This window comes from Rhinolophus sinicus, chromosome 17 (genome assembly GCF_057876585.1).
Source record: "Rhinolophus sinicus isolate RSI-liver-muscle chromosome 17, RSI-T2T, whole genome shotgun sequence".
NCBI classification, from domain to species: domain Eukaryota; kingdom Metazoa; phylum Chordata; class Mammalia; order Chiroptera; family Rhinolophidae; genus Rhinolophus; species Rhinolophus sinicus.
The window spans coordinates 175,670,612-175,684,695 of NC_142517.1; the positions used below are offsets into that span (position 1 = coordinate 175,670,612).

The following is a 14,084-nucleotide window of genomic DNA, read 5'->3' on the forward strand; positions in this document are numbered from 1 at the left end:
ACACCCAAAAAAGAGAAAAATCCGCATAACAGTGAGCTGCATTTTAAGGCCTTTTTCCCCCCCATTATGCCCTGCAGCTTTGCCCTGTCAGATGAAGCGTACAGATCCCTGCGAGATCAAGATAAAGACCAGTGTATTCTCATTACTGGGGAAAGCGGAGCAGGAAAAACAGGTAAGGCCACCGCTGGACAACCTCACTTTTCTCCACGAGAAGGTAAATGTTGCACGGAATGACGCGTGACCATAGCACAGAGGGCATGTGTGGCTCATTAGCATGAAACTACTCAGGGCCACTGAGGGCTCCTTCGCGGGAGGCTGCTGATTAAGATCACAGAATGTTCTCTGGGAAATACTGAACTCATCTCTCACATGAAGAAACAGGTGAAGTGTCACAGACTTCCAACCAATGTGGGAGTCTATTTCTGGATTCTAGACCTTTCCAGTCCAGTCCCTGGGGTCTTCATTCTTACCTTTCTCCTGGGACACCGAGGCCTGTGAGGTCTCACCTAAGGAATGCCAAATTATTTGGGCTTTGGGAGGCCATAGCTATAGCTCCTCTCGGCTAAAAAGTGAGGGAAGGCACCAGGAAAATGCTGAATTTCACTCTAGAGAAGTTTTCCTTTGAAACTTAAAGAATTGAGATTTTTGTATATATTTTTAGATGGGCTGGCCACCTCCCTATTAAAACAAACCTCCAAATGGGATTATGCTTTCTCCCTTGTGCTTTTAATGGAACAATTTGTATGATTGATGGTCTTGAGTGAGAAAGTGATTGTTCACATGATGCCCAGCTACTTGGAAAAGATTCAAGAGTTGCACTCCCTGAGTCCAAACTTTATAGGGTAAAACTGCTATTGTCAGTGGGTTTCTTTGATGGAACTGATGTGTCCATGAAGGAGGAAGATGGTATTTTCATAACTATTTCATCTGTAAAATGTTTTGGTTTTTTCTTTAAATGAAAGTATAGTTGGCATACAATAGTATACTAGTTTCAGGTATGCAACATAGTGATTCTACATTTATATACCTTACTATGTAATCACTTCAGTATGTCTAGTGACCATTACCCCACACACTAATTATGTTATTACTGACTATATTCCCTGTGCTGTACATTACATCCCTGTGACTTATTTACAAAATGTTCTTGTTTTATAGGTAAGACTCTGATAATTGGTAATTTCTTCTAGTTTGCCAAAGTGGAATTTAAATGTTTCCACTTTGCTTGGCTATTTAGTTGTCAGATTAATAACTTTGATTTCCCAGTAATCAAGAGAAGAATACCCCCCACCCCCATGGATATTTCAGTCAACTGACTGAATCCATTTTGTTCCTGAGCCCTCAGTAAAATTTGTGCCTTTAAAGTTTCACTATCTGCTTTGGAATGGCTTTTCCTTCTACACTAGTTCCTTCCTGCACTTTCTTTAGGAGTATCTCCTCCCTACTCTGCAATGTAGCTAAAGAAAAAATGGTTGGATAAGCAGAGCCTTTTGGAGACATAGTACGCTGTTTCTTTTGAAGGTTGTGCAGGTTCTAGTATCTGGATGGGCAGAAGTAGAAGAAAAAAACTGGTATGTAAGAATCTAAAGTAACAGAAAGTATAGTCGCATATATTTGGAAGCGATTTGAGTTATAAACCATCTAGTATAGGGTTCTACCAAGGGACAGCCAAGACTCCTTTTGTCGTAATGGAGGGCGCACTGCTTTGTAAGGCAGCCTACTGAATTTTTCATACAGGTTTGGCTAACAAAAGTTCTTCCTTGCCTAGGGTTGAATTCTGCCTCTACCCATGATTCTTATCTCTGCAATCTGGAACCTTACCAAATTAGTCTACCTTTTCTTCTACTGCACAATCACTTAGTTATTTGAAGTAATCTGTCCCATCTTCCTAGGGCTAAAAAATCCCTTGTCTCAAAAATTTTTCATGTGATTAACATTCACTGATTCACTCATCAAAGAAATAATTCCCGAGTACCTATTAGGTGAAAGGTACTATACGAGGTACTAGTGATACATCAGTGAGCCAGACACCATTTCTATCAAGTTTATAGTTTAGTAGAGAAGATAAACACTAGCTCTACACTATATATGTATATACATCTACATGTATGCATGTATACATACAATTTATATGCAAAACATTAAGTGTGGTGAAGGAAAAGTACAGGGTGCTTATAAGAACATAGAACAGGGGGATCAAATCTCATTCATATATCTCTCACTATCATGGTCATATTATTCTGGAATCATCCCAATTTCATTTTTCTCTTTACCCTCCTACCCAAACTTCCTAATCTCAATAAATAGGACCACTAGTCAACCTAGTTTCTCAAGCTAGAAGTATAAGACCCATCCTTGATTTTTTGCCCCCTTTCTTGTGTCTCCCACATGAAATCCATTTTCTAATCCTGTCAGTCCTACCTCTAGAATGTATCTCTTGCCAAGACATTTCTTTGTGTCCACATGGATATTCTAGTCCAACCTACCAACCATTATTTCCCTTGGGGGCTATGTGTATCTATATCTAGCTAGTCTCTCCCTTTCCCCTTACACTGCCTATAATCCCTTTTCAGAGACACTGAAAACTAGATGATAACTTTGGCATTATTGAGATATAATTGACATAACTTTGTGTAAGTTTAAGGTGTACAATGTGATGATTTGATAATACGCATATGTATATATTGTGAAATGCTTACCACACAAGGGTAATTGACACATCCTTCACCTCACATAGTTATCTCTGTGTGTATGTGAGAACTTTTTTTTTTTAATTAAAGTTTATTGGGGTGAATTGTTAGTGAAGGTATATAGATTTCAGGTATACAATTCTGTATTACATAATCTATAAATCACATTTTGTGTTCACCACCCAGAGTCAGTTCTCCTTCCATCACCACTTTTAAGATTTACTCTTAGCTACTTTTAATTATATACAAAATAAAAGCCAAACTTAGTGGGCTTGTTATATAAGGTTCCGTGTGATCTAGTTCCTACCTATTTCTTCACCTTCCCCTTATGCTTTTCTTACCTTCTATAATTGCTGCTCATGTTACTTTTCATTAAAAGTCTTAACTCTCTAGTGTATGTAGGCAGTGTTTTATTGTTTAGAGTTTCCCATCATTCATCTGACTCTCTGGGTATAGGCTCTTACCTGTATTTCCTCAGACATTTGTGATATCTTTGGCTGTTCAGAACTCTTTTTCCCAGTAGGAACTTTCAGAGGATGTTGGTGTCTTGGGAGAAAGTTTTTGCCCCTATTCTTGTCACTGACCAGTTCTTTCTTATGAAACAGTATTAATTTTTAGAAGCGGTATAGCTTTTTGATTGTTTCCCACTTGATCAATGAAAATGGTAACAAGGCAAGTTAAAAACTATGTCCCTTGACAAAAGACATTTGTATGGGTGGTGTATCTTATGCCACCTACCCCTACCCCAATCCTTTTGACTGTATCTGCAAGCCTATTCACTTCACATACCTTTTTTTCCCCCACTTAACATGGGGGGAGGAAGAGATGAAAATATTCCTAAGCCTATTAATTTTTTTAGGTTTTTACTCATTCTTCATCATAAGTAAAGATACTATTTTTGAGGGTCTGATTGTATCAATTTGTTCCTAAGTGAGTCATCAGAAGTGGGTTGTGGTCACTGGTATGATTAGTCTCGGCCAATTCCTCATCTCCTCTTGGAACATACATTCCAAGAAGACAGCATATCCACTAATTAGCCATGTCAGTATATGACCTCTCCTTCTTAAGAGAGTGCAAACAGCATTGCTTCCTCAGGAGCGAGATTCCATTTCCTGGAGGGCTCATGTATTTCCTTACTGAAAAACTGAGTAGAAGTTGCTGGTACTGTTTCACAGCATTTGCGTCCATTCTTTTCTGAGCAAAAACAAAAACAAAACCACCTCATTCCTCTGGTATAAATCTAGTAGTATGGAGTTCATTCTTTCTGTAGTTTTCTCTTTTCTTGATATTTCTCTACTTAATAACTTGTCCTGTTGGTTTCAATGTCCTATTCACCACTTGAAATCCTTTTCTCTCTACTATCTTTCCCGAATTTAGTCCTTCTTAGGATCCCTTTGCCCTCTGTCATAAGCTGGAGAATGGATGCTTCTCAGGGCTGTCCCCTTTTCCTCCAGTGGGCCATTCTGTTTACAGTATCCAAGGTTTGGTGCTGCTTCAGGCAGGAAACTAGAGGAGGGTCCCATCGACACCCTCGAGCAGCACTTCTCAAACCTTCCACTGTGAAGCACCAGGTTCCCTCCCTTCCCCAAATCTGTTACAGACCGATACCAGAAAAATGAAATAAAAGAAGACATAAGGAGTTCAATCTCTAATTTTTGTATTAGTTTCAGCAGACTCAATAAACTACGAAATTGCTAAAAAATTTCTAAAAGCCTACTCTTCTGTGTAGAATGGTAACAGTCCACGGACCAACCAACTTTGAGTAGTGCCAGTGCTCGGACCATTCCTCGAGTATCACTGCCTATAGGTCATTTGAAGTATTTGTCTTTTGTCTGAGGTACTGTGATTCCTAGATCTCGCGATGCTACAGTTGTCCATCGTCATCGGGAGGTGGATACTACTCCTGAGAACTGCTATTTTTAAATATCCACTCAACTGTATTCTTTGGTAGCTGCTAAGCCCTTCCTTTTCATTTATAGATCCCAATAGCATCCATCTCCTTATTCTCTGTCCCCACAGACATTGAGTGTTTTGCTCACTTGTTCCTATCATTTTCTACTTTTCTTTCATTTTTGAAAACTGTACAAAAATTGTTTCAAATTTTATTATGGTTTTAATTGTATTAGATCATAAATTTGAGTGTTGTATAGAATTTATGTGTTCTTTAATGTCTTTTTTATGTGGAGGTTACTCATGGTAGCATAAAATGATGGACAATGCTGTACAGATGGCAGTAGTATAGTGTGAGGGTTTTGGAGAGAGGGTTTAATCTCATTTCTGTGGGGAAGAGGTAGGCCAGGCCATTTTGAGACGTCACGTTGTCTTATTCACCAAAATTGTTTTTGAGTACATGTAGTTATTAAAAATTTTGTGTTTATAAATAAATGAAAGAGAATGAGAACTAACATTTATTGAGGGCCCAGAATGTGCTATGTACTTTACATATAGTATCTCTTTTCAATAAGAATCTTTACTTACTAGCATATTCAGAATCACCATGTGGTATCAGAGGATTTATTTTATAAGAAGTAATTAATTAAACTAGGTTGTAAGCCCCCCTTGGCAGGTGATGATGTTACTGGTGTCAAACATTGGAGACCCTTTTACGCTGCAGGGTTATATAACGTGGGCACCCAGGGAGAGGTGTGAACTCTTTGAGTTCTTTGGGGGCTTATTTAATCCATTACCGCTGTGCTAAATAAAAAAATCATCATGCCTCACAATAGTGCCCAAGTGTTTCTAGGCAGTGAACTCAACAGTTTACTGCTGTGAATGCAAATAGATTTGTAACCATTCAAGCCCTGATGAGGGCAGGGAGGCAGAACATGAGGGAACCATCATAACTACATTTTTCCAAGGACATCAGGATAAATCTGTGGGCCTGAGAAGATGATCCTGATGTAAAAAAACATTATAAATTATTTGGTTTCTAATTTTACAGTTACATCAGTTTCTAGGAACTCTTCAGCCGTCTGCTTAAAGAGTTATGAAGCCTGCGTTACTCATTAAAACCTTTAGTTGTGAACCCCAAGTGACCTTGTATGACTTTACATCTGCAATAGACCTCTGACTCTGTCAGTGACAGAGATGTCATTGACTCACCTTAGTCTAAGCATTAGTGACATGCACAGGTTTTGATATCTTGGTTATAAGCCCCATCCTTTTATCCTCATGGTTGCAAAAGGCTTCCATTCAAATGTTTGTTTTTCCTTTCTCATTCACCTACTGCTATTTCACAACACTTTCTTTTGTAAAAAATACTATTATAATTATGATTATGTAATAATTACATAATATATATATATCATTCACAACCTAGAAGAAGGTATCAGAGAATACAGAGTTAAATTAGTTATTCTTAATAGGAATTTAAAACCCCCAGAATCATAAACTATCATCTATAACCTCTTTCCTTTTTTGTGGAAATGAATTCTGATCTAGATATGCTGATCTAGTGGTACTTCGTCACAGGCCATTTGTCTATTAGTGAAAACTATCAGTTAAATCCTAGAGGTTTTACCATTTTCTAGTGAGAAGAGATTTTGACTTCAAAGACTTCGTATTTTGTTTGTCTTACTATTGATGAATTTTAAGATTGAAGTTACATTCAAACATGTATAGAAATTTACATATGTAAAGTGTTTATAAGTTAGAGAAAATGATGAACTAAGAATTGATTTAAAGCAATGCTGTTACATTTTGTCTTTTTCTTTTCTTTTCTTTTCTTTTCTCTTTTCTTTTCTTTTCTTTTCTTTTCTTTTCTTTTCTTTTCTTTTCTTTTCTTTTCTTTTCTTTTCTTTTCTTTTCTTTTCTTTTCTTTTCTTTTCTTTTCTTTTCTTTTCTTTTCTTTTCTTTTCTTTTCTTTTCTTTTCTTTTCTTTTCTTTTCTTTTCTTTTCTTTTCTGACATTGCATCCCCATGACTTATTTTATACCTGGAAATTTGTTCTTTTTAATCCTCTTCCCCTTTTGCCAATTTTAAATGCCAGTGTTCTTATGTCTAAAATGGCAGTGCTTTTCAAAATGTTGAGTACACATGAAGAATATACTTTTTTGTCTCAAATAGAATCATTTTATATTTTTACAATATACATGAAAGACATTATCATTGAGAATATGATTATTGAATTAATATATTCACAGTCTTTTCAAAAGTATTGTTTTGAAAAATGCTTACAATTTTATGCTGTGATTGTCAAGATCATATTTAGTTGGTCCTTACAATAGTCAGCATAATTAAAAAACTAGGCTTGGGAATATGGTGGATGATAGTTATTGATTCTTCTCAGAAATATAATATTTTTCATTCATAGATGTTATTACATAATATTTTGATTCAGATAAATATCTAATCATTTGAATCAAGGTCCAAAGTTATTTGAACTTTAATACAGAAGAACCAAAAGGAAATAAAGCAGAAAGCTTTATGAGATAAGTGTTATTTCCTGTTTCCAGCATGGCGAAATATCATGAAAACAGTCCTTTAAACTATGTTGGGCTTTGCAATTTACCCTTACTGCTTTATTTATTTCTCTAAAGAAGTAAATATCTCGTGAACTACTTAAGTTAAAGATCAAGTACATCAGGAAAATAAGAGTTGTCTCTTTTAGACAATGAGACTTTGTTTGAAGAAGATTGCTCTTAATCCTGGCTTCCAAAAATAAATAATTAAAATGAGCCCAGGATAAGAATTCCTGAACATAATTAAGAATCTGAACACTAAAACTTTATAACAACTTAGAAATAAATATCCTTGAACTATATTTAAAAATTACATCTGAATTTGAATTAGTTAAGTAAATTGTAAAGTTAGTAAAAGTGATTCCTAATTTCAATGCAAGTCAACCCATTTTTATATCTCAGTAGATACTGTAGGTTTATATACAATTTAACAGCCAGATGATGTAAGTCAAATCCAAAGTCTGAAAGATCTGCTCCTAGTGCCATTTTAAAATAGAATTGACACTGAGAGGACTTCATTCCATTTCATGCTGTCCATTAACAAGTCTCTGAGAGGCCAAATTAATTCTAGCAGCCACCGGAGAGTTCTGATTCTTGATTGATTTCAACACCTTCCCTCCTGCCCTGCCAATGCATTTTGTACCTCGAGTTCATCCTGGACCAAAAAGATTTCCAGAGAATTAGGTGTGATCATGATCTAAAGTTTGAGGCTTGAGGCTACAATGAACAATAAACAAATAGCTTGGCCTGGATTTTTAATACTTTTTTTCAGTTTACCTAAAAGAAAACTTACCCTTTCATCTAAACTCTGTGTGTGTGTGTGTGTGTGTGTGTGTGTGTGTGTGTGTTTGTGTGTGTGTGTATTTGCTGCTATGTGGGACAGTTACGGTATTTTGCCTATAAATGCTTTCAGTCTTCTAATAACATAACGGGTAGAAAGAGAGGCCAAAAATTCATGTCAAGAAGGAAGAATATACATAATATATTTGAGGGTGTAGGTAGGAATGGGGTACAAAAAATGCTGCTGAGAATACAGGACGAAGAGAAAGAAAGCCTGGAGGTGAGTTGCTTCAGAGGCCAACTGCAGAGTTGGAATGTGAGGGTGATTCAGGAGAGTTGGCCCAGAGGTGAAGGCCAGATGCCACAGGATGTCAGGAATTGGCAGGGAGGGCAGCCTCATCTGAACTTGTAGGCCAGAAAGCCTAGAAAGAAAATACGCTGAAGTGACTTGAAGAAGAGTTTCAGTTTGGACTGGTGGGTAGAGGGAAATGTGGCACCAAGAAGTCAAATAAAAAGTAATATCATATAAACTCTTTGTCTATAACTGAAGCCAGTTCAGCAAGAACTGAGCAATAGGAGTATGGACATATAATCTACCAGTTTTTATATAAACCCTGAGAGCAATGGAAAGTGTAGTTCTGAACTTTACACAATGGAGGTATTAAGGGACATTGCCCTTTGGGGGAAGGGTATTGCAAAGACGAAAAGATTGAAACGGTAGAAATCAGCCATCACAGACCACCAGAGAGTGTATTTGGACCATTGCATTACCCAGAGAGCAAATTGAAAGAAGACCTGACTCCAACCATTGAAGGAAGCGCCCATCCTCCCAGGGGACTGCAGTTCGCAGGGCTCCATGAGATCATTTACTGCCTACATGCCTTATTTGTTTGTACTCCAAAAGCAGCCATCGTAGGCTTTGAGAACTTTCTTGGTGCCTATTGGCTCCTGTTAGTCACTTTTGGGTTGCTCAAAGGCCCTAAAATAGGTGTTGGGCAGTGTGCCCAAGGTGGCATTCCAGTTGTTCATTTATGATTTCTTCTTCGGTGGGGAATAGGGCTGGAAGCCACCTGCAGGTCTCCGCGAGAGAAGTGGCAGTGTTGAGATTTACCCCTTATACTCAAAGGCAGAGTTACTGTCACTTACACCTGGGGAATGCACTCCTCTCTCGGTGCCACCAGTGCAGAGACCTGAGAAAAAGCACTATTTGGGGAGATTGGTTTCCTTAGCTAGACTGCTCAAATGAAGGCAGATGTTTTATTCAGCCAACATTTAATAGTGGAACATTTCCCAGATCCTCATTCTGGAATATTAGAACCAGGACAGCTCAACGCGAAAGGTTCCATGGCAAATACTTTTGGGAAATGCAGCATTCTACATCCTTTCCCAGAGTTCCACAGTGCACATGGTCCTCCGAGAAGCCTTTTAAAAAGGAAACCTGTTTTACTTCATCTAACTCACTGTGCGCCCCAAATTCATTTAACTTTAGACCTCATTTTTTCCTGAATACTTATTAATATTCCTTGGAACTCAGTATTAAAAGGATGAGGGTTTAGAAGGCAGTTGCTGAGAGGGGACACAAACTGCTGATAGACACAGAAAGGATGAAACTATCAAAAACAAATTTTGTCCAACTTGGAGCTAAGAATTTTTTGTATGAGCTAAGAATTCATTGTGTGCCTCAGGTAGCCTGCTTCTTTTAGCATCTTACCTTTCAGAGTTACTAGTAAAGCCTGTATAAACAACAGTGCCCTCAAAGGGCTACATTTCTTGTTATCAAATCCTGACATTAGCTGCTAAGTGGTGTTTATTTTATTTTTTATTTATTTAGCTGCAGAGTTTTTTAATCGAGTTGAAGAGTAATTAATTTAGTCTAATTGTGAGCACACCAGTTTGATAGAAAATATTTTTGAGGACAACAATTCTTTTAAAATTTAAAAATATATTTGGTAAAAATACCCAGGTTACTAAGTTATTTTTGGCTTGGGTCATCTGTGTATAATATAGTAATTGTATACAAATGATGGCTTTAAGAAGATAGTTCTCCTGAGATTTTGTTGGCTGTGTTACTTAGCAAGTTTTTTTAGCAACTGGTGATAACCTTTAAGCACAATTCCTATTACTGTGTTTCCCCGAAAATAAGACCTAGCCGGACCATCAGCTCTAATGCGTCTTTTGGAGCAAAAATTAGTATAAGACCCGGTCTTAGATTAATATAATATAATATAATATAATATAATATAATATAATATAATATAATATAATATAATATACAATATAATATGCTATAATATATAATATAATATAAGACTGGGTCTTATATTAATTTTTGCTCCAAAAGACGCATTAGAGCTGATGGTCCTGCTAGGTCTTATTTTCGGGGAAACGCAGTATATCTGAATTAATGACATGTCATTGAGTAGAAAAGACAACTATTTTAAAAGGTTTCCAAAACATTATTTACTCTCAGGTATAAAGGCATTTGAAAACACTGTTATTGGATGTTCTACTGACTCCACAATTTCCTTCCTCCAAAAAAAAAAAAAAATTTCTGCTTCATTTATTAATATGGTTTGTTTCATCCACAGAGGCCAGCAAGCTTGTTATGTCCTACGTAGCAGCTGTTTGTGGAAAAGGAGCAGAAGTTAATCAAGTCAAAGAACAGCTTTTACAGTCCAACCCAGTCCTGGAAGGTAGGCTTTCTGTGTACATTGGGTCGGTGTGACTTGAACAGTAGATCCAGTTTTCCAGGCACTGCAGATACCTGGTGTGCTGGGAGGTGGGCTGGGAGGGAAGAGGAAGGAAGAGATTCAGGCCCAGACCTGCCAAGCAAATGAGCTGTATCCTAAGGACACTTGGCTTTAGTGCTTAAAGGAGGGAACAGTTTACTCATATAAAAGGAGCTTTCCCACTTAAATTACTTTTTCCCTTTCAGGTTTTATTTGAATCACTTAAATTTTGCTTACAAGTAAACAACTAATACTTGCATTTGACTTAATGGCTAAGAAAAACTTGGTGGAAGAGAGCAATGTGAGTGTAGTGCTATTTTATTAACATCATTCAGGATAAACCATATGGCTGCCTATTTCTGTTGTCAGGGAAACCAAGGTTATGCCAGAGAAACATTTAAGAGCCAGTGTTTTCAGGACCACAGAAAGCCTAAACCTGACTGTAGAGCTCAAATTCTATGGTTGGCCACCATCTGTATTAGCTCTGGCTGCCATGACAAAATACCATAGACTGGGTGGCTTAAATAACAGTAATTTATTATCTCACACTTCTGGAGGCTCCGAAGTCCAAGATCAAGGTTCTGGCAAGGTAGTTTTTCCTTCTGAGTCCTCTTGGCTTGGAGGCAGCTGCCGAGATCTCGCTGCTGTGTGCTCACATGACCTCTTTGTGCACAGTGGTGGTGGTGGTGATGGGAGCTTGGCCGGCTCATGACCTCATCTAACTCTAATTGCCTGCCAAAGGCCCCATCTTCAAATAGCATCACATTGGGGTTAGGGTTTTAACCTATGAATTTGTGGAGGGGAGCACAAATATTCAGTCCATAATACCACCAGGAAAAAAAAAGCTGGAGGTGAGTCCCGAATGCCACTGAGGTTGGCATAAACCATCACTAGAAACCGTCCTATACTTTGGAAACTAACTCAAAGTCTTTCCTTATTGATGACAACCCCTCTACGTTGCTTTATATTGTAAGCATGTCTTTATTGTCATTTAACATAGTTGCTGGGATAGAGTAGGGTTTCTCAACCTCAGCACTATTGACACTTTGGCTGGATAAGTCTTCGCTGTGGAGGGCTGGTTTGTGCACTGTAGGATGTTTGGCAGCATCCCTGCCCTTGCCCACGAGGTGCTAGTAGTACCGCTGTCCTGGGTTGTTACCATTGAAAATGTCTCTGGATATTGCCACATGTCCTTGTGGGGTCAGAACCACCTGTGATGAGGATCTCTGGTCTAGAAGAATAGTTGGTTCAACCCTTTATTCGGAGTTCATGGTAGGTCAAGATTTAACATGGATTAAAGCAGAACTGCTTTGGGGTGGGGGGATAGCCCCCAATGTGGAAGGACAGAAGCCTTTGTCACTTAGGCCTAGCCTCTTCCTTATACTTTACTACAGGAAGACGTTATGCACCCTTATCTCCCAGCGAGTGAAATAAGTCATGAAAATACTTTAATTTTGTGGAAAGCAAAGGCTGAAACATCTAGGTATTATATTGTTATTGGTCTTTCTTCCTCTTTCAGTACCTTCACGAATAAAGAAGCTGCTGTAAAAGTGTTCTATCTTCCTGTTACTGTTTTAGGGTTTAACTTTTCGTTTACTGTCTTTTGCTTTTAAGTTAAGGTGCTGTCCATGTGTTGTATTTCTGCATATGTTTATTTTAAGAATGCTGTGATCCTAAGGAGAAGCACTGTGGAATGCTATAGCTTGCATCTGTGATTAGAATCTAGCCTTTTATTCCATGGTATTTGAAGCCAGGCCCCAGTGCAGGAAATGGCAGAAATGTCTGCTGTGGGCTTGCATTATCTTTTATGGGAATGCTTTACTTTTTAACTAGAGCTGCTACTGTAAATGAACATTTAGAACAATGAACTTAAAAAAAACAATTGAGGAATGTGTCTCAAGTGTTCTATAATGGAACGCTTGTTTTTGATTCTGTGGCTCACAATAAAAGACTTGAGTGTTTAGAGCTGTGTTTAGTAATGTGCAACTCAGATTTGTTTGATGAAAAGATGGTTTATGGCTTGCAAATGGTGCCCTGAGTAAAGTTTTTTTGAAGCAATTCCTTCACTTGCGCTTGACCTTCAAGCCACAATAAACTGTCTTTCATGTATCAGCATCTTGAGTTGGGTTTGGGGGCCGGTCAAGTTAGTTAACTTGGCAACCCTATGTGTTCATACCCACTAGGAAGGATTAACATGTGAAAACACGAGAAATGTCATGGTCTTCATGATAACTAGGTCAACACTCACCATTTTCAAGATTGCATTTATTAAAGCCTTTTAAGCTGGTGGTGGACATGGGATGACAATGTGAATCACTTCAGCAAGCATCCTGTTTCGAGTATTTCCCGTGTGTAGTTTTCGTCACTCAATATAGCATCTCAGTATATTTTCTACTAAAGAGAGAATTTGGTGTCGGGGACCTACCAAACCATACCCATTCCAAGAGGAGTATCTGATATAATACAAATAACTTTCCCTGTGTTGATTTTGTGTTAAGTAAGCAGGAGCCAACTATTTGTTTTTTCTTTAATCAAGAGCATAAGAAAACCAGCTAATGTGAAATACAACAATCACGTTTGGCAGCCAAATATCCAAAGTGAACTTCGACTTAAACACACACTTGCATGCCTGATCTGGTGATTGCTTTCAAAACTTGGACCAGCTTTTAGCCCTTAGTTATCATTTGAGCTCTTGTTACTCTAATCTTATTCTCTCCATTTAATTTAATGAAGTTATGGAGGCTTCCAGGGATTTGATGCCTGGCCTCTTAATCTAAAGATTCATTTCTCTTCACCACATCATCATGTCTCTTCAGCCCTTGCTACCTGTAGTGTGGTCCAGGGATGCCAGTAACAGCTGTGGGGTGGGTGTGACGGGACATTGGTAGAAATGCAGAATATCTTGCGTGTCCCTAGACTCAGTGAACAAACGCCTGCACTTCAACAAGATCCTCAAGTGATTGGTTTGCACATTAAAATTCAAGGAGCCTCGTTGAGCTTCTGAAGCGCAGGGATCCCCTCTGCTTATACAGACTTACATTTATTCGACTTAATCCTCTGTTACTCTGGTCCAGATTAATTTGCTCCTACTTTGTGCACAAGCTTGGTAAAATGATGCGTTTGCCTTACGAGACTATGAACTACCTGTGGTAAACAGGAACCCTGTGCCTGGGCAGCATCAACCCATGGTTCTTATGTGCCCTGTGGGAGATCCTGGCTCTGGAGCAGCAGAGATAGGAAGGAACACACTTGGATTTTGCATTATGGGCCAGTTCGATTTTCCTTATATTCTGAAAAATTTCACTTAGATCCGACGAACATGAGCTAATAAAAGTATGTAGCATTTTTAGCCTATTGGAAATGACTTTAGTTTTCAAATCTCTTACTCTTTGTGTTATATATTTACCATATTTTGCTGTGTATAAC

General features: G+C 38.1%; 1 protein-coding gene across 6 annotated transcripts in view; it reads left to right on the forward strand.

Annotated features, from left to right (window-relative positions):
- Positions 1–14,084, forward strand: part of MYO1B (myosin IB) — a 172,166-nt gene that overhangs the window by 78,570 nt on the left and 79,512 nt on the right. For all 6 annotated transcript variants that reach the window (XM_019740730.3, XM_019740732.3, XM_019740734.3 and 3 more), the window contains exons 4-5: positions 78–172; positions 10,518–10,622. In XM_019740730.3, the coding sequence (XP_019596289.3) occupies positions 78–172; positions 10,518–10,622 (200 nt within the window). The remainder of the gene's footprint in view (positions 1–77; positions 173–10,517; positions 10,623–14,084) is intronic.